Below are 19,802 nucleotides of genomic sequence, written 5' to 3'. Positions count from 1 at the left end.
CATATTGTGCTATTTTCATGATTTATCAATTTTTTTATGTGCTTCAGATACAATAATATTTAGATTTTCTTTTTATTTAACCAATTTCCTTCATTATATCAACTCAAATTTTTTATTTCATTAAACTCCAAATTTTAAGGCAACCAGGTTACTTACTTTTTTAAGTTAAATCAACAATATTTTTTACAGTGTAGTATACCAATAGCATTGAAAAACTGAATTTCCCCACTTTTTAGTGAGTAAAAGTTCACGTAGGGTTCACGTAATCCTATATATATAACATAACACTGGCCTTCTGAGCTTACAATATTTTGAGCTGGGTTAAAAGTTAAAAGTTAAAAAGGTTAAAAGTTCAAGATCACGTATGACACCTCTTTAAACTAATTATTTATTCATAAAATTCAAATGGTTAAAAAACGGATTTAAAAAAAATTCACAAGATCTTATAAAAGTGGCTGTTTATAATAAACTTCTATAAATTTTATGCACGCATATTACTCTTACCTGACACTGATATTAAAATCATTGTTATGGTCTCTGTGATTTGGCTTAATTTATTTTTAAGAGAAGTGTAAGGATAATACAACTTCAGCATTTGGACAGTATTCTGCACTCATTTTGAAATTGACATTTGACATCATCTGACATAAAATTAATGAATAAAATGTAATTGATCTCAGAGATGTGACTGTTGTGGTTCCTGGTCATAGCAGCACCAGTTGCTGCAGTTAATGAGGTGAATTCAAATGACTTTGACATAGTCCCTTTATTTATTTTTCCCCATATTAAATGCCTATTGCCTGCTGTGCACAGTTAAGCTGATGCCACCGGGGTGGCGGTGCCCCCGGCTTGGGCCCGTCATCGCTGCTCGCAGCTTTAAAGGGATGGTTCCCCCAAAAAGTAAAATTCTGTCATCATTTGGTCACCCTCAAGTTGTCCCAAACCTGTTTGACTTTCTTTCTTCTGCTGAACACAAAAAATATATATTTGAAAGAATGTTTGTAACCAAGCAGAGAGAACAACCATTGAATACCATAGTAGTGGAAAAAATACTATGGTAGTGAATGGTTGCTCCCTCTGCTTTGTTAAAAACATTCTTCAGATTATCTTTTTTTTTGTGTTCAGCAGAAGAAAGAAACTCAAACAGGTTTGGAACAACATGAGGGTGAGTAAATGATGACAGAATTTTCATTTTTGGGTGAACCATCCCTTTAAGTGTAATTGTTACTATGTTTTCGTTTGTACTGCAACTATACTTTAAGTAACTAGTTAACTAGCATATTTTTTAGTTTATGTAAGTACAATTTAAAGTATACTCTCAGTAAACTACTAGTTTCATACTGCAAGTATACCTATAAGTTAACTTTATTATTATATTTTATTTTTGCACTTTAAGGACTGTATAGTACTATGTTCTTATTTAGGTATTATTTTTTATCGCTGAAATATACCTTGTGCTTTAAGTAGATTTGAAGTAACTTCCTATGTACACTAGCAGTGGAGTATACAAAAAATCACATACTCAGAATTAGGAACATATGTTTTCTTTATAAATCAATATTTTCAAACAATACTAGTTTATAAGACATAATATAGTATTTAATAGGCTACTCAATCAAAAGAGTAAACACTACTACAAATTATGCACAGAAATATGCCAGATTAAGGATGTAACACAGTTTACTCGCTGGCACATCTTACCCCACTCTACCCTACTAATTGTGTGTAACTTTAAAACTAAAGTTTTGTCATTTTCATTGTGAGACGTGATTAATTGTCTAAAAGTATGGTGTCACAAAACTGTCATAGCTAACAGTTGTAGTTATTTTACATCTATAGTACAATCATTAAATTGTCCTTCATAACTAAAAAAGTAATCCCAAATGTGCATCTTTAAGGGAAATTGTTTCAATGTGAAATGTGATATTGTACTGGGTTAATATCCGATGACACAGTGGATCCATTTTCGAATCAGTTTTGAAGCTTGAGCAGAACTTTACTGCATAATGGCATTGTACCAACACTTAATGAGCTGTCTACGGGCTGGAGTTGTGCTCCTGACTTTCATTGCCAAAAGGTAGGCAGCATAAGAAGTGCTGATTAGAAATATGCTAATATGTGTAAGTATTAATACAAATAATTAAATCTATCTAAAACTACATTGACTGTTTTGCTCAGTATTTGTGTGTGCTTTATGTTGTATGCCTCTTAGAGTATCAAATTCTAAGCATAGCAACATAACTGTAAACTCTTGAACACTATGAACACTATGACACTAACGCATTTCCTGGGAAATTATCTCATGACCTAGGCGTGGCTAACGTCATGCTCTAATGCGTAAGTGTTACTGCTGCTCACGTAGGAATCACTCATGAAATCAGTCACTTTTGTGTTCCCATTTCAGTTGGGATGCCACCTGAGAAGGACAATTCCTACAGCAGTATGTCCAAATCTATAGTATTCATAAATAAATCAGTAGGAAAAAAGTATCCAAATGACAAATTTCTAAATTCTGAAGGGTGAATAAAATGGACACTTCACTATCCAATACTGTACATTTGTGAATGGCAGTGAAGCAATGCAACTTTGCCACTCTTTTAATGGTGGCAAAGTACGTTTATACATACTATATATGATGTGATTTTGGACTATGTGTTTGTCCTCTACTTTATAGCCATTCTAATTAGGACACAAGCACCAAAGGTGCAAAGGTACCTATTGTATCAGTTGGCGTTCTTATTGTTCTTCTTCTTCCATTTCTTTTTCTACTTCCCCTGTGAAAGTCAATGGCCACCCATTGAAGTGCTTGCGGGAAAGTTATGAAATGTGGCACACTGATAGAAGACAGCCTGAACTGTCCCCACCGCAATTTTGGAGTCTTTATCTCAATCCCTCTAGCACCAACAATTTTTCCTCTGATTCCTTGGCGATTCTTCATTTTCCATCATGAAAATTTTCCGGCATTAAAGATTTTTTTTAAAAAACTACTTTTTCTAACTCCTCCTAGGTCGTCGCTGCGATTTTCATGAAAATGGAACCAAATGATCTTTAGACTATGTTGACAAGCACTTATGGAATTCAAACCATTCTTGAAAAACACGCAAACAAATTTGATGTGCCCACCAAAATGAACGCGAGGCTATATCTCCACAAGGCTTTAAAGTTTTCTGACCAGACTTGGTGTGTGTTATGACACCTGTGACCTGAGGGTACCTGCACAGTTTTAGCACAGTGCCACCTAGTGGTCAGGAGAAATGAAAATTTTGCTTATAACTTCTGAATGGTTTAGCATCAAAAATGTTTTTTATTTTTTGTCTCTTTAGATTTGGTGTAGCATGCAGAGTCTATACCCATTTTTTTTTTCCATATTGACCATTTTGGGTGTCAGCCAATTTGAAATGCTATATTTTACGAATGCATTGACCTATCATCATGGTCTTCAGCACCATGCCTTGAGAGGACTCAAAAGTTTCGGGGCAGTGCCACTTTGCTGTCAAAAATTATAATTTTTTGAACGGATACCAATTAGATAAAGATACCATATTGGAAACTTCTGTCTGTCATTTTGATCTTCTTTAAAAACCTACTTTTTGAAACTCCTCCTAGTCCGTTTGTCCGATTTACACAAATTCAGATCAGATCATCTTCAGAGCGTGCTGACAAAAAGTTATAGATTTCGTGTCGATAGATGAAATCGTTTTAGTGCCGCAACAAATTTGAGGTATGATGCCAACATGACCCTGTATCTCTGCAATGCTTTGGCACATTGACAAAAAACTTTGCACCTCACTTTGACCACAACACATCAGTTTCATAACAGTGCCACCTAACGGTCGAAAGTTATAAACTATTAAATCGCATTACAAATGATTGTCTTTGATTTTTCATCTTCATCTTAATATGCTTTTAATTGCTCATTGTTGCAGTTGGTCTGATGCTCCCAGTCGTGACTTGTCGGGTTCTTTGTGCTTGGCACTGATAACTGCTGCTTGCTGCTATATTTTAACCTTTGTTTTTTTTCTGTGTCAGCGTGTGTGTGATATGCTGAACAACACCATATGTTTTTTGAGTCTGTAATGTGTTTGAGTAGACTAGTCAAACACATCTTAATCTCTAGGCCATATGGATCACTGTCCCAGTGTGATATGAAATAAAATTCTGGCATAAGTTGGAGCAAATGGCTTAATCCCCTGTGGACAGTGTAAAGTGCCCACAAATGCAATCGAGCACAGAGCTGCTCCAACTCTGGCACTGATGGCACCATCTTAATTTCATTAGCATCAGAAATCACTCAGCTCATCTATCATGCGAAATATTCCATCAGTCGCTTGGTTTAATTCCCTTTGCGTTCCCCCAGTGGGCGTCGTTCTCTCTGGTTCTCTGAAGGTTGGTATGCTAATCGGTTAGCATTAGCATATGCTGCATTCTGGGAAGGTTGCATTGGCAGTCATTCCAGCTCTGTACAGACTAAATCACAGTGGTGTTGTGGAGTATGCCGTCTAGGTGGAAGAAAGGTCTCGGCTCTTCTGTGACCCCATCCCTGAAACAGATGGAGAGGGACTGGTGCGGTGCCAGTCCTGGTACACGCTAGCTGGCACCAAAGCTCTCCACGCTGAGCCATTAGCAGAAAACGTGGTGGAGAGAACAGAAAACGGGGAGCTGAAGGTGTGTTGTGGAGGACAAGCGAAAGGAGAGAAAGAGAGTTAATGGAAAGGTTTCTCGTTCTGGGAAAAGCCAGGGACAGACGCACGTTAATGGGGCGAGATGGGACCGATCCATCAGCGCTCAGACGGAGCTCAAACCCAGCCTGTCCCCTGAGAGACGTGCTGAAAGAGATGTGAAGGACATACTTCACACAATCTCAGTCAGGCGGTGCATGTCGCTCTTAAAAACGAGTTCCTAAAAACGTATTGTGTTGAGGCGGTCCAACAGGGAAAACCTATAAAGTGAGATCAAATGGATAGAGACTGTTGCTTCTCTATGATTCATCAACCAGGTGGAACTGGACGAATATTCTGAATGTTCAGATCCAATTTGACTTCAGACCTGATGTTGCCTGAATCATAATCACATACTGTTAATTTGTTGGCCAGAGACTGGATTCTCCCAAGGTTTTTTTTCTTAATTTTGTGACCTGATGGAGATTGGGTTCATTGCCACTGTCACATTTGTCGTCTTTGTCTTGCTTAGTTGAGGACACTAAACACTCAACTGATCTGCCCGCATTGACACCACATGAGAATTGAACTGCTAAAGTCAAACCAATTCAGACACCAAAAGTAATTTTGTACTAGTGTGTCCAGGACACTATACTGTAGTTCATTTCTGTAAGTGAGGAGAGCAAAATAAAGCAAACTGTGACATATTATACCCCAAAAATTCTTCATATATTGACTATCAGTAAAAATGTATACAAATTTGGGAGCAAAATGATTCAAACACTTTGAGCTGAGCATGTTTTGCATCAGTGTTTGTTCTTTAATTGCTAATGTGACCTTTGACACCACAGACTGAACTAAATGAAGCATTGATAGGTTGAGCTAAATAGAGTGCCGAAATCATGACGCCACTTTGTCTGCCAAAACGTGGAAGTGAGTTAGCATTTTAGCACCTCCGGTTCCCTCGCTCTAAAGTCTACGGGTTTTTGCTAAATCGCCTGAAATAAGGTCTGTGGTTAACAAAGCCTCTACATATTTTCACGTTTTGATCTATGACATAAAACACACTAGTTCTAACCTGCTTGTGATTTTTTAAAACTTTATTGTGTCTTAAAAACGGCGGTTGCTAACAAGTTGCTAAAAGGAACTACATCCTTTGGCCGGGACTTTAGAGGTCATCGTGACAAACGGGAAATCTCACCAGCCCGCGTTTCATTCACTTTTGAATTATGTAAGTAAATGTTTAATAAAAATAAAATAACTAGCCCGCGTTTCAGCCTCACATTCTTAGAAGTTTACCTTTCAGTTAATATACATAAAGCTATATATTTAGTCCTTTCAAATAGTGGTGTTTCCAAATGTTGTTGTACACAGAAATATGTGATTAAGGTCACCGATCACCAGTTCTTCATTTCTGTGGAGAGACTGTAGTGTTTTCTTTTGTCCCGAGATGGAAGTCGTCGAATGAAAGCTGCGCTGTTCTACATGTCCAGATTTATAGTGGTTCTCTCCTCGATTATGATCAATCGTCTAAGGAAAAGGACATACGATTGTAAATTGATACGGCTATAGCTTACATCGTTTTTTTTTCTGGCGAATTAGCAAATAGTATGCAAACATACAATCAAACATGTGAAAGATAATCTGCAAAGTCTATTTGGGGCATGAGGATCAGGCATAATAGCCTAATCTTAATCACAAAGACAATAATATTAAGGTTTATATAAAATAACAAAATAATTAACAAATAAATAAAACATTAACAAACGAAAAAAATTAATCTCAGAGCGGCACGCATTAACCCAATTTGTTTATGGGCAATATTTCTCACGGAAAAGTGGATAAGTGTTCATACACGGCGCAGATCATAATGAGTGAACATGTTTTTAAATAAAGTTTGAGGACGCTTGATGATGACGTAGATCCGCGACTGTGTGCTGTAGTCCGTTTATAGCCCACCGTTAGCATTTTATATCTGACGGCTTTATTTAGGCTTCAAACGGTGTACATGTCGGATTCACTTGTAAAGATTGTCTTGATAGACTAAACGTGTAAGGGTCATAACTCTTTGTTAAACACAGATCTTATTTTTTGCGATTGTCCAAAAGTCTATGGGGAAAATGCATCGGCTTTGATCGAGGGAACCCATGGGCCGCTAACTTCCGGGTTGGCCTACAGAGTGACGTCAAGACTTTGGAACTCTATTAATATGATCTAATTGTGTTCTTAAATTTAACATCTGATTTTGCTGAATATAATCCATTACGCACCTTTCTATCAAAGTTATCTGACATCATCAAGAGGAATTTGTTCTTGTCATGTTGTTACCATTCTCTAAACTATAGCGAATAAACTGTGATAGTGTGAGAAAATGTTGAAGGTGTCTGAATACATTTTGGTTTGACTGTATAGAAATAAAGGTGACTTGACTTAATTATTCTCAAATTATCTGTCCCAATGGAGTCTCAAAGGAGATCTCAATAATGCACTCAGACACCATTGCAGATTATCATCTGTAATGACTTCAGTATGAACTGGAAGAACACTTTAAATTATTGGCTCTGCGTTTCCCAGAAGCATTGTAGATCTTATAGATATTTGGTGCAATTGGTTTCTACAATCTACTTGAGCCAAATACTCTCATCTGTGCCCTTTTTAGTTGAGTCTTTAATGGAAATTTAGGAGAAACATCTGAGATAGAGGCGATATTTTAAAGAAACTTAAAGTCTCAACATCTACCAACAGGATCGTAACCACCGCCTGTAAACCTGTTTTTATTAGAGCACACCAAATAAAGATGAGCAACAATTGCCAGACTTGCTGTTTCCTTCAATATTTAAATATCTCACTCTTCTTAAGGGGCATTTTCAAGGACTGCTGATATAAATTAATGATCTAAATTACACATGCATTGAAACCACACTTTATACCGTGTAGAGAGAGTTCAGTTACATATACAACAGAAACCCTGTCAGTGACCACTTTTACATCATATGCAATGGTTTATTTTTAACACGAAGGGCCCTATCATACACCCAGGCAATGCGGCGCCAGAAAAGTGTTTTTTGCAGTTGTCATGTTCACGTCCAGCTCCTTGTTGTTTAAATATCAAACGCACTGACACATCTGTTCCCCCATCAGTGTGTGTGTGTGTGTGTGTGTGTGTGTGTGTGTGTGTGTGTGTGTGTGTGTGTGTGTGTGTGTGTGTGTGTGTGTGTGTGTGTGTGTGTGTGTGTGTGTGTGTGTGTGTGTGTGTGTGTGTGTGTGTGTGTGTGTGTTCACCCATGGGTGTCTGGTCTAAACCAGGAGTGTTCAGGAGCATTGTTGGAGCGTTGCTATTGTGAGGAACTGAAAACCACTGACCATTGACCAACACACACCTGCTCTAAAGTCAATAGTGCAATTTCTGTGTTATTTAAAGGGTGTGTTAGTGATATGAGCCTATATATAGTGCACAATACACACACACACACTCTGATTATTACACACACAGGGATGCGCAGCAGCAGCACACATGTCATAAGCTGTTTTCCGGCAATACGTTTCTCTGGCTATCACCAGATCAAGCAAAATCTTTTAATATTGTACATTAGTCTGGGGAGTCGTGAAGTCACAAGAGGAGTGATCAACGGGCATAGTTCAAATGACCGCACGCAATTTGATAGTCCTTCAAACAATCAGACCAACGATCCATCATTTCTCTATTGCCATTGTGTTAAACCCAGCAATAGTGCAGCAGGTGGATAAGCCGCTTTGTGATTGGTCCCCGCAAATTTGTAACAAAAGCAGGATAGAAAAATGTACAGGTTTCTAACCTGAGATGCAGGGCGAAATCAAATCGCCAGCAGGCAGATCGGGCTGGGTTTAGCCAGTCTAACAACACATCCTTTTTAGTTAAACTTGTAAAACAGGTGTAATATTTATCATCCCACCCCCCGCTTTATTCACACACTGTTTGTGTGTTTGTTGTGGAGAGTGTTGTAAGCTCGCTCTGAGTGTGTAGTAACAGTAATGGGCTTAGTGATTGAAGAGGGGTCTCTTCAGTTTAACAATCACGGACCCACGACATGAAAACTCTCTCTCCACCCCGCTCAGTCTTTCACTGACCTAATTCAGCTCAGTTCGTCCATGGCGGCCGGTCCTGCTCTGAAATAGAGTGCTTGTGTTTAGTTTGGCCCTGCGTGGCCAGCGACACCTGAAACAGCCAGCCAGAGAGAGCAGGGTGAGGGTGACGGGTGAAGAGAGGAAGGAAATAAGAGTTTGGAGCAGTCCCAGGTCTTTTTTTTTAGTAATTGTTCTCTGGTGTGCAGACAGACAGGAACTTGGCGGTGTATATATGGCCTGGGTTAAAGACACCTGGCCCGAGTCATCAGTGCTTAAGATGGCTCTTTCACAGCAGAGCTAACGACAGGAGAAATGATGAGCTGGCACAACACAGACTTGAATGCTCAGTTACCCTATAAAGGCTCCCGAAACAGCGCCGGGTGTATCCTGGGAATGGGGTGGGATTATGTATTTTTTTGGAACAGTATGTGGGGACTTTTGCATTTAACCAGATGCTGTTACTTAAAGAGACAGTTCACCCTAAAATCAAATTACAACTGTATGTTTCTATTTCTTATGCATCTGTTGATTATTATTTTTAGTTAGGGTTGTCTGACTGGAAGAGATTGGAAAAGGATAGTAGTGTGCTTCACTTTATTCTGTTTGTGTGTAAAGCGGACTCAAGAAAGGGGAAGCCCTGCGGGGCAAAGGTCACGACCCCTACAGAAGCCCATCTTGGACTGACTTGTAAGGTCCAGGAGACATTGCGAACCTTCTCCATCTTTTCCATCTAAGATACTCGAATTTAGAATCAGGCCGATAGGAATCTATTTCTCACCATTGTATTTTTTTCTCTTTACAACTGTTTTAATTGTCCTTGTTTTTATTTTAATTCTTACACGTAGTATTCTTATTTCTCATACATATGTTACCACTGTTTAATTAATTTATATCTAAAGCACTTTGAATTGCCATTGGGCATGAAATGTGCTTTACAACTAAACTTGCCTTCCCTTGCTTTGCCTAAAATTTAAATTATGTCATCGTTTACTAACTAATATTTATGCCTTAAAGGAATAGTTCACTTCAGAATTAGAAGATCAATCAATCAATCAATCAACTTTATTTATATAGCGCTTTTCCAATGCCGATTGTTTCAAAGCAGCTTCACAGTGTTAAACAGGACAATACTGCAACAGAATTAGATTCGGCTGGACAGTCGTACTGGAGAAAGCAGTGATGTTATCAGCTTATTTTAATTTATCCTATACCGACAATGTTGGCATATCAGTATTATAGTTTATAGAATTAAATAAAACATTATTCATACATTTTATTTGTATAATTAGTTGAATAACTTTGATCATAATTGTAGTGTTCAAAAAAGATGTTCATGTCTTTCTTTCTTCAATCATTTCCATAATCCCCAACACAATCTACCAAGAGCAGCGCAAATTAGCATCTGGTGGTTTAAGACAGGCTTTTTTGGGGCGTAAATAATGGCGCAAAGTCCAGCAAACTGACGAGCTCAACCCTTAGTAAATCACCTCATGATGGATTGAAATACTCTCCTCACATAAATACCGCGTCTGAAAGAGAAACTCCTACAAATGCATATGCAATAAGATCTGCCGCAGAAATAACCCTGTGTCTTTGGCAAATCCTGACTGTAGTTTTAATGCCAAGAGAGGGTTTGTGTTTTGTAAATCTGGCCTTAATTTGACAAATCTTATCAGAGCAAACGTGAACAGATCTTTTTGAATTATTGCCATTGTCCATATTGCATTTATAGTCAAGGTCTTACTAAGACAATTTCCTACCAAATCAGCTAATCATGTTTAAGCTCTTAAATGGCAAGCATCAGGACAAGCAGTTCGGTAAAAAATACACTTTTCAATCTGGCTTACAGTAACACAAACTACTGTAAAAATGTGGATATTAGCCTACTATATATGAATGCGCCAATCCAATATTCCTTAAATGAAATGAGCATTTGTACTGTTGAAGGCATATTATGCATTTTAAAGTTTTTGTGAGGTCTAAGACTTCGTTTAAATGTTAAAATCTCCAGCTAGATTCGGAACTAGCACGCCGCTGGGCCTGTAAAGTCACAAGCAATACCACATTCAATTAATAAGTCTAGGGTGGCTCGTGGAATCCGCTGAGCGCGAGTGAAACACAGTGATTACTTTCTCTTTCCGCCATCATGCAGATAGCGCAGTCGTGTGCAGATAAGCGCAGAGGAATCCATTTAACATGAAGGGAGTGGATAGACTGTGCGTGTTTATCAGCCAGGAGCACAAGTTGCTTCAGTAGAGATATAGGATCCGAACGCACCCACAGCAGATAAGAAGAGCGGGTGGGCGAAGCGCGCGGAGGAAGTGATAGTGTCTCTTCCCCTTATATTTCTCTCACATTCTCACCGTCTGCGCTTTGTTTTGGCGAGAAAAGTCTCGGGTGCTCTTTTCATGATCAAAAGAGGCTTATTCATCAGACGGACTCTAATGGAGCCAGTACAGTGTGTACACAGCTCCTTTAAAAGACAAACAGTACATGTCTGGAAATGCAATATACTTAATTGCTTTCCTTAAGTGTGTCCATTCATCCCACTTTACCACAGCTATTCTCTAGATTTGTCTCGGCTCAGATGAGTTGAGTCAACCGACGAAAGCGACCAATGATCTGATTCGAACTACAAATGACAAATTGACTGCTGCTTCATTGCACCAACGTCAAGCTAGAAGTTAAATATATCCATATGCATCATACATTATCTCAAACAAACCCACACATGACCAGGACCTCAAGCTGGCTGTACATTATCCAGATAATTAGATTACATGGCTGCATAGAAATTAATAAAACACATGCATGTGAGAAATTGATTTAAAGGCTTCATGAACTGCATTGTTTTATAATGTTTCCTGGGGGACACTTATAATGTTAGTATGATGTGTACATAGAAAATTGTCATAATTTAGAAATGCTAAATTATTCTGCTCTCTCACGGATCTTTCATCATAACTAACAGTGCAAAACACGAAATAAGAGACTCATTGATTATTACGGGAGTTTTGGTGCGAGTCACTGATAAACTCGCTCTGTTTGATTGACAGCTCCAGCGATTGTTCTTTGATCACTTTCTATATATAATTTAATCACAGTTTAAATAACAGATTATTTTCATCTACTGAGAGAAACAATGTAAAGCTGAGCGTTTAGTCTTTGGTTTGATTTACTGACACAGACACAGAACATCTGACTGTACATGAATCGTACATGAATTACATATCAGAAACCACTGGTCTCAGATCAGTGAAATGTAGCGAATGCACATTAATAACGCTCAACTGAGACACTCACACTGATGAAGATAAATCAGCTCATTCCTAGCATTAGGATCCTTTGGAAGGGAATGTTATCTGTAGTCGCTCGTCTCTCCTCGGCATCTCACTAACACTCCAGTGGGCGGGGCCAGAGCTGTGATGATGAAGTGGGTGGGGCCAGAGTTGTGCTGATTAAGTGGGCGGGGCCAGAGTTGTGATGATGAAGTGGGCGGGGCCAGAGTTGTGATGATGAAGTGGGTGGGGCCAGAGTTGTGATGATGAAGTGGGCGGGGCCAGAGCTGTGATGATGAAGTGGGTGGGGCCAGAGTTGTACTGATTAAGTGGGCGGGGCCAGAGTTGTGATGATTAAGTGGGCGGGGCTGGAGTTGTGATGATTTTTGTGTCACTGCTGAAGGCCTGAAGTGTGTTTATTTGCGGTATATTGACTACACATCTCTAAACTATGCATTCTCTCTTCTCTGGATGAGCTCAGGTGTGCTAATGGCTATTTCGGGCGTCCCACCGTTCCTGGGGGTTCCTGTCAGCCGTGTCTGTGTAACGGTAACCTGGACCACACTGAAGCGCTGAGCTGCGACCCGGTGACTGGAGCCTGTCTGCGCTGTCGTGAGGGATACGGAGGGCCGGACTGTGAAAGGTGTGATGACGGATACTATGGAGATGCCCTCATAGCCAAGAATTGCCAAGGTAAGAGCAGGAGCTGAGTTTCATTGCTTTAGCTAACAACAATATGCAATATCTAAAAGCAATGGGTTTGATCTTAAAAAAGATGTGTTTCATCACAGATACTAGCAGGGGTTAAATTGGGCCAGGTCTTACCAGGGCTCGACATGATTTTTTTTGAATGGGCAAGTGAAAGAGAATTTTACTTGCCCGACTGGACAAGTAGCCGATTAAAACTTCAATAATAAAAAATAACAAGGGATTCAACAAAATGCGAGAATGATTCTGATTTTATTACATTTAGTGTAAGTGGTGGTGGTAGATAGTGGATAATAATGTATTCTTCATTGATCAGGCATAACATTATGACTAACATTATGCATAACACTGATGATCTCTTCATCACGGCTCCTGTTAGTGGGTGGGATATATTCGGCAGCAAGTGAACATTTAGTCCTCAGAGTTGATGTGTGTGAAGCAGGAGAAATGGGCAAGCGTAAGGATTTGAGCGAGTTTGGCCAGATTGTGACGGCTACACGACTGGGTCAGAGCATCTCCAAAACTGCAGCTCTTGTGGGCTGTTCCCGGTCTGCAGTGGTCAGTATCTATCAAAAGTGCTCCAAGGAAGGACCAGTGGAGAACCGGCCACAGGGTCATGGGCGGCCAAGGCTCATTGATGACCGTGGGGAGCGAAGGCTGGCCCGTGGGGTCCGATCAAACAGACGAGCTACTGGAGCTCAAACTGCTCCAGAAGTTAATGCTGGTTCTGATAGAAAGCTGTCAGAATACACAGAGCAGCTCAGTTTGTTGCGTATGGCCAGTCGGGGTGCCCATGCTGACCCCTTAAAGGACTTAAAGGATCTGTTGCTAACATCTTGGTGCCGTATTCCAACAGCACGCCTTCGGGGGTCTAGTGGAGTCCGTTCCTCGACGAATCTACGTATACATTTCATGACTTGACAAAAACATAATTATACTATAAAATATTGTTTAATCAAATTACAAGAACTAATAGCAAGCCAATCAAATTGCATTTTCATAAAAATAAAAAAATGTAATGGTCTATAACTACGATCATAACATTGACTTCCCTGATTATGTGTCGTAACTGTATTTTTAACCCTTTAAACCTTTAAACCAATAACCTGTCCACTTTCATTCAAGCTCACATTCATTTCTAAGCGCCAAACCACATTTTAACATCTAATGCATAACCAAGTTCATGTCCTACTTTTTTTCTTATTCAATAATCCGTTACACTCTGATGTAAGTCACAATACAGAGGGGAAAAAATATGCCGCTATATTTCATTAAAAATGATGTTGACAGTCTCCCCATTCAGATGGGACTAGTTTTCCCAGAGGACATCAGATAAATCCATGTTTCGCAGACGTACTTTGTGATTTTAATCCTACCTGAATCAAACACGTCGGTTTCTCACTGCCTAGTGTTTTTCAGCTGTCTCGTCTTTCCTCTGAGAAAACGAATTCCAGTCGGATGGGAATATCTAAGATAGAGATATGTCTTCACAGCTTTTTTCCTTCTTTTTGAGCTTGACAGACATGGCGACTAGTATCCAGGAGTTAAAAAATGTGGTTTCAGGCTTTCGAGGGGGGCACGTATGCAAAGCTACAAAATCTTATCAATTGACAAATCTGTAAAATGTAACAGAGAGCCCTGTGTTATAATCACTAAAATGTTGATCAAAATCATTCTAGATGCTGGCATTGTACACCAAGATGTTAGCAGCAGATCCTTTAATTCCTGTAAGTTGCGAGGTGGGATGGATCGGTCTTGTTTGTTCAGCTCATCCCACAGATGCTCGATTGGATTGAGATCTGGGGAATCTGGAGGCCGAGTCGACGCCTCAAACTGGTCGTTGTGCTCCTCAAACCATTCCTGAAGCATTTGTGCTTTGTGTCAGGAGCATTATCCTGCTGGAAGAGCCACAGCCACCAGAATACCGTTTCCATGAAAGGCTGAACATGGTCTCAGCAATGCTTAGGTAGGTGGAGCGTGTCAAAGTAACATCCACATGGATGGAGGACCCAAGGTTTCCCAGCAGAACATTGGCCAAAGCATCACACTGCCTCCGCCGGCTCGCCTTCTTCCCATAGTGCATCCTGGGGGCCATGTGTTCCTCAGGTAAGCCACACACACAACAAACTGAGCTGCTCTGTGTATTCTGACAGCTTTCTATCAGAACCAGCATTAACTTCTGGAGCAGTTTGAGCTCCAGTAGCTCGTCTGTTTGATCGGACCACACGGGCCAGCCTTCGCTCCCCACGGTCATCAATGAGCCTTGGCCGCCCATGACCCTGTGGCCGGTTCTCCACTGGTCCTTCCTTGGAGCACTTTTGATAGATACTGACCACTGCAGACCGGGAACAGCCCACAAGAGCTGCAGTTTTGGAGATGCTCTGACCCAGTCGTCTAGCCGTCACAATCTGGCCAAACTCGCTCAAATCCTTACGCTTGCCCATTTCTCCTGCTTCACACACATCAACTCTGAGGACAAAATGTTCACTTGCTGCCTAATATATCCCACCCACTAACAGGAGCCGTGATGAAGAGATCATCAGTGCTATTCACTTCACCAGTCATAATGTTATGCCTGATTGGTGTATATTAATGTGTGTGCTGAAAGGTGGGCGCCCTACGTTAAGCGCTCTATAAGCCAGGATGTTTTGCTTCCTTTCTTTAAACATCATATTTGCACGCGTGTGTTTGTGTTTGTTTGTGCGTGTGCGTGTGCGTGCGTGTGCGCGCGTGTGCGTGTGTGTGCGTGTGCGCGTGCGTGTGTGTGCGCGTGCGTGTGCGTGCGTGTGCGTGTGCGTGTGCGTGTGTGTGTGTGTGTGTGTGTGTGTGTGTGTGTGTGTGTGTGTGTGTGTGTGTGTGTGTGTGTGTGTGAGGTGAGTTGATCCAGTATCAAGCTCAGGCCGTCTACCCTCAAGGACAACACACACAGATTCCCCTCCAACTGGCCTCGCGCAGCACCATCTGTGCTCAGAGAGTGTGTGTGCATTATATTGAAATGCAATCTGTCCTCCTGCAGCCCACGGTCACACACACACTGTCATCTGAAGCAGGAGACAGTCATTTAGTTTGATTGTTTTGCACACACAGTGCTCTGATTAGCATGCAAAGGGGTCATGGGATGTTGAATAATCTCACTGGTTTTTAATTTCAGCGGTTACTGTACACTTTCAGAAAATAAATGTATAATGAGGCGAGTTCAGAACACACTCCCATGGTTGCGTATGAAACGTGTGAAAGAGTTGATACTGACTTTAGCAATGCTTACTTCATTGCATATTATGTGGTTCAAATCAAAAGTCAGAGTTTCAAAATCTAATTTAAACCAGAAATTGTTAGGATTTTTCATTTTTAATGAGAAAAATTGCGTTTTTTTTTTTAATTTTTCATGTTGTTATATTCTCACATTTTAAATATTATATGCAATATAATATATATGTTATTTAATATATTTAAATGTGTTTTTCAGTAAAATATTGTACTCATAAAATAATTCATATAATTACCAGATTACCAGAAAAGAAATTGTAATATTAAGTTAGAAAATGCTAATTTGAAGCTTTCACTAGTATATGTGACCTTTGACCACAGAATCAGTCATAAAGAGAGCTGTCATATGAGAGCTGAATAAATAATCTTTCCAGTGATGTTTGGTTTGTTTGTGATATGACAATATTTGTCCAAGATACAACTATTTGAAAATCTGCAATCTGAGGATGCAAAAACAAATCAAATATTGAGAAAATCTCTAAAAAGAATTTGGAAAAAATCCAAGTCCAGGCACTCAATAGGATGCAAAAGTAAAAAAGCCTGTATTGAAAACACCAACGCGTATCGGCCCATTGGCCTTCATCAGGGTGTTGGTTACAAACAGACAGGATCAAGCACTACTTATAGTTGCTATAAGTTTATTGACTTTAGGGACATAATTGTATGGAGTACACAAGATGTTTGTATTGGTGTCACTCTATTTTTTTCCACTTGGAGATCTCTTGTTTTACCTTGTATTTTTATGGTTTAACTTTTGGCATTAGCCATTATCTGAGCTATTGCCTCTAGTGGCCAAAAGTTGTGTTACAAGTGCCAGAGTGGCACACCTAAAACCAATGCAACTAGAAGTAGTGCTTGATCCTGTCTGTTTGTTACCATCACCCTGATGAAGGCCAATGGGCCGATACGCGTTGGTGTTTTAATGTTTTAGCCCTACCAGTAAAGGCTTTTTTACTTTTGCATCCTATTGAGTGCTTGGATTTTTTCCAAATTCTTTTTCAACATTTAACCCTTCCAAGAGCACCAGAGGATGCAAGGGATTCCAGCAGCGCTCCAGTCTCTTTTGTCTATTGAGAAAATCTCCTTTAAATTTGTCCAAATGAAGTGCTTAGCAATGCATATTACTACTAATAATTTTTTTTATATATTTACGGTAGGACATCTACTAAGCTCCAGGGTCACATATCATATGAAAAGTCATATTTTAAACATCTGCACCAATTGTTAGTATCTTCTAAACTGTAGAAAGCATTGAAACGGAGCTGACATCAGCTGCTCAACCATTTTTAACCTCCGGAGCATGTTCATATTTAATGAAAGAAAATCGAGGAAGAAGACGTCGCTTGAATGACCTTCATTGAAAAGCATCGTGCTGCTTCACATTTGTGTGGAAGCTGCGATACATTTCGTTTTTCAGGATTCTTTGATGAACGTAATGTTCAGAAGAGCAGCGTTTATTTAAAAAAAGAAGTCTTTTGTAACACTTTTTGCTAAATAAAATGATTGATTTATCTTTTTTTAATCTTGCTTACTCCACACTTTTGAAAAGCATTTTCGCAAAAATATGAAGCAGCACAACTGTTTTCAACACTGATAATAATTATATCTGTGTGTTGAGCATCAAATCCTCATATGAGAATGATTTGTGAAGGATCACGTGAGCTCAGATCGGTAAAATAGGGCCCATTGTTGCTGTCTGGGTAGTGTATAGTGCATCATTTGGGACACACAGCTTAAGTCTTTCTGTTAAAGGATTAGTTCAGCCAAAACTGAAATGTCTGTCATTAACTCCTCTCCCTAATGTCGCTCCACACCCGTAAGACCTCCGTTCATCTTCACACACAGTTTAAGATATTTTATATTTAGTCCGAGAGCGTATGCAAGTGTATGCACACTATACTGTCCATGTCCAGAAAGGGAATAAAAACATCATCACAGTAGTCCATATGAGACATCAGTGGGTTAATTAGAGTCTCTTGAAGCATCCAAAATACATTTGGGTCCAAAAATAACAAAAACTACGACTTTATTCAGCATTGGCTTCTCTTCCGCGTTTGTGTTCAATCCTCAAATAAAGATTCAAACGGTTATGAATCAGTGAATCGATCAATGATTCGGATCGCGTGTCAAACTGCTGAAATCACGAGACATTGGCGATCCGAATCATGAATCAATTCGCTGATTCATAACCGTTTGAATCTTTATTTGAGGATTGAACACAAACATGTCTCATATGGACTACTTTGATGATGTTTTTATTCCGGTTATGAATCAGCGAATCGATCAATGAGTCGGATCGCCAATGTCTCGTGATTTCAGCAGTTTGACACGCGATCCGAATCCGAATCATTTCATTTTTGGGTGAACTAACCCTTTAAGTCTTTCTGTTAATGCTCCAGCTTTGTTTGTCTCTCTCTGTTGTGTGTGTGTGTGTGTGTGTGTGTGTGTGTGTGTGTGTGTGTGTGTGTGTGTGTGTGTGTGTGTGTGTGTGTGTGTGTGTGTGTGTGTGTGTGTGTGTGTGTGTGTGTGTGTGTGTGTGTGTGTGTGTGCGTGTGTGTGTGCGTGTATGTGCGTGTGTATAGCGTGTCAGTGTCACAGTAACGGGTCATGGTCGGAGCTTTGCCATCAGGAGACCGGGCAGTGCCAGTGTCGCCAACATGTGGTCGGACGCCAGTGTGACGAGTGTATGGTGAGTAACAACACCGAATGCTGTCATTTTTAGTGGCACATTTCTTTCACTGTGCCAGTAAACATCTCTCTGTCTCTGCCTCTGCATCAACACGTGTGTGTGTAGCCGAATTGTTGGTGGGACGGTGAGTCTCAGTTGTGTATGCCGTGTCAGTGCAGCGCTCGGGGCTCCGTGTCCCAGCGCTGCGACTCCGAGGGCAGGTGCATCTGTCGGGCCGGATACCTGGGCCGCAGGTGTGACCTCATACGGCCGCCTCACGCCCGCAGGGAGACCCGCAGACCCGTCCAACAGGTGCCCATCCAACACATCCAGAGATGGGAGAGCAGAGGGGGCTGCCCTCGAGGGGCGTATCGGCCCGGCACAGGGGTAAACCACGGCATGATGGGTGGACAGCCTGTGTGTGTGTGCGTGCGTGTGCGTGCGTGCATGTGTGTGTGCACTGTAAAAAAAAAAAAATCTTGTTTCCAGTCCAAATATCTAAATATTATTAAATCAAGATGCATTTATATGTAAAATGACGAGATATTTTTGCTTGTTTTCTGGAGAAAAAATATCTAAATGAAGTGAGTTTTTGCTTAAAACAGGCAAAATGATCTGCCAATGGGGTGAGAAAAATAATCTTATTTCTGATTGGGACGGAAACAAGAAACAAGATTTCAATCAGAAATAAGATTATTTTCCTCACCTCATTGGCAGATCATTTTGCCTGTTTTAAGCAAAAACTCATTTAGATTTTATTCTCAACAAAACAAGAAAAAATATCTTTTGTCGTTTTACTGATCTAGTAAATGCATCTTGATTTAAGAATTGTTAGATATTTGGACTAGAAACAAGACAAAATGACTGAGTAAGAGGAGCATTTTTTACAGTGTGTGTGCATGTGTGAATTTCTGTGAGGATCAACATCTAACATTTTTGCAGATTTATTAAAAAAAGAAAAACTGAAATATCACATGGTCTATATAAGACCTTACAGCTCAGAGTGCAGGTCAGAGCAAATGAGAATCATGAGGTCAAAGGAACTGCCTGAAGAGCTCAGAGACAGAATTGTGGCCATTCTGCTGCACTTAAGGTTCCTAAGAGCACAGTGGCCTCCAT

At 40.1% G+C, this 19,802-nt stretch overlaps 1 protein-coding gene across 3 annotated transcripts in view; it reads left to right on the top strand.

Moving 5' to 3' along the window:
• lama2 (laminin, alpha 2) overlaps positions 1 to 19,802 on the top strand; it is a 259,242-nt gene that overhangs the window by 141,244 nt on the left and 98,196 nt on the right. For 2 of the 3 annotated variants that reach the window (XM_067416687.1, XM_067416686.1), the window contains exons 19-20: positions 12,522 to 12,733; positions 18,598 to 18,704. In XM_067416687.1, coding sequence (XP_067272788.1) covers positions 12,522 to 12,733; positions 18,598 to 18,704 — 319 coding nt within the window. Of the gene's footprint in view, positions 1 to 12,521; positions 12,734 to 18,597; positions 18,705 to 18,809; positions 19,071 to 19,802 lie in introns of all 3 variants that reach the window. The other variant, XM_067416685.1, reaches the window with a different exon arrangement.

The sequence above is a fragment of the Pseudorasbora parva genome, chromosome 15, assembly GCF_024679245.1.
Source record: "Pseudorasbora parva isolate DD20220531a chromosome 15, ASM2467924v1, whole genome shotgun sequence".
NCBI lineage: Eukaryota > Metazoa > Chordata > Actinopteri > Cypriniformes > Gobionidae > Pseudorasbora > Pseudorasbora parva.
This window is presented reverse-complemented; position numbering and strand designations above follow the sequence as displayed.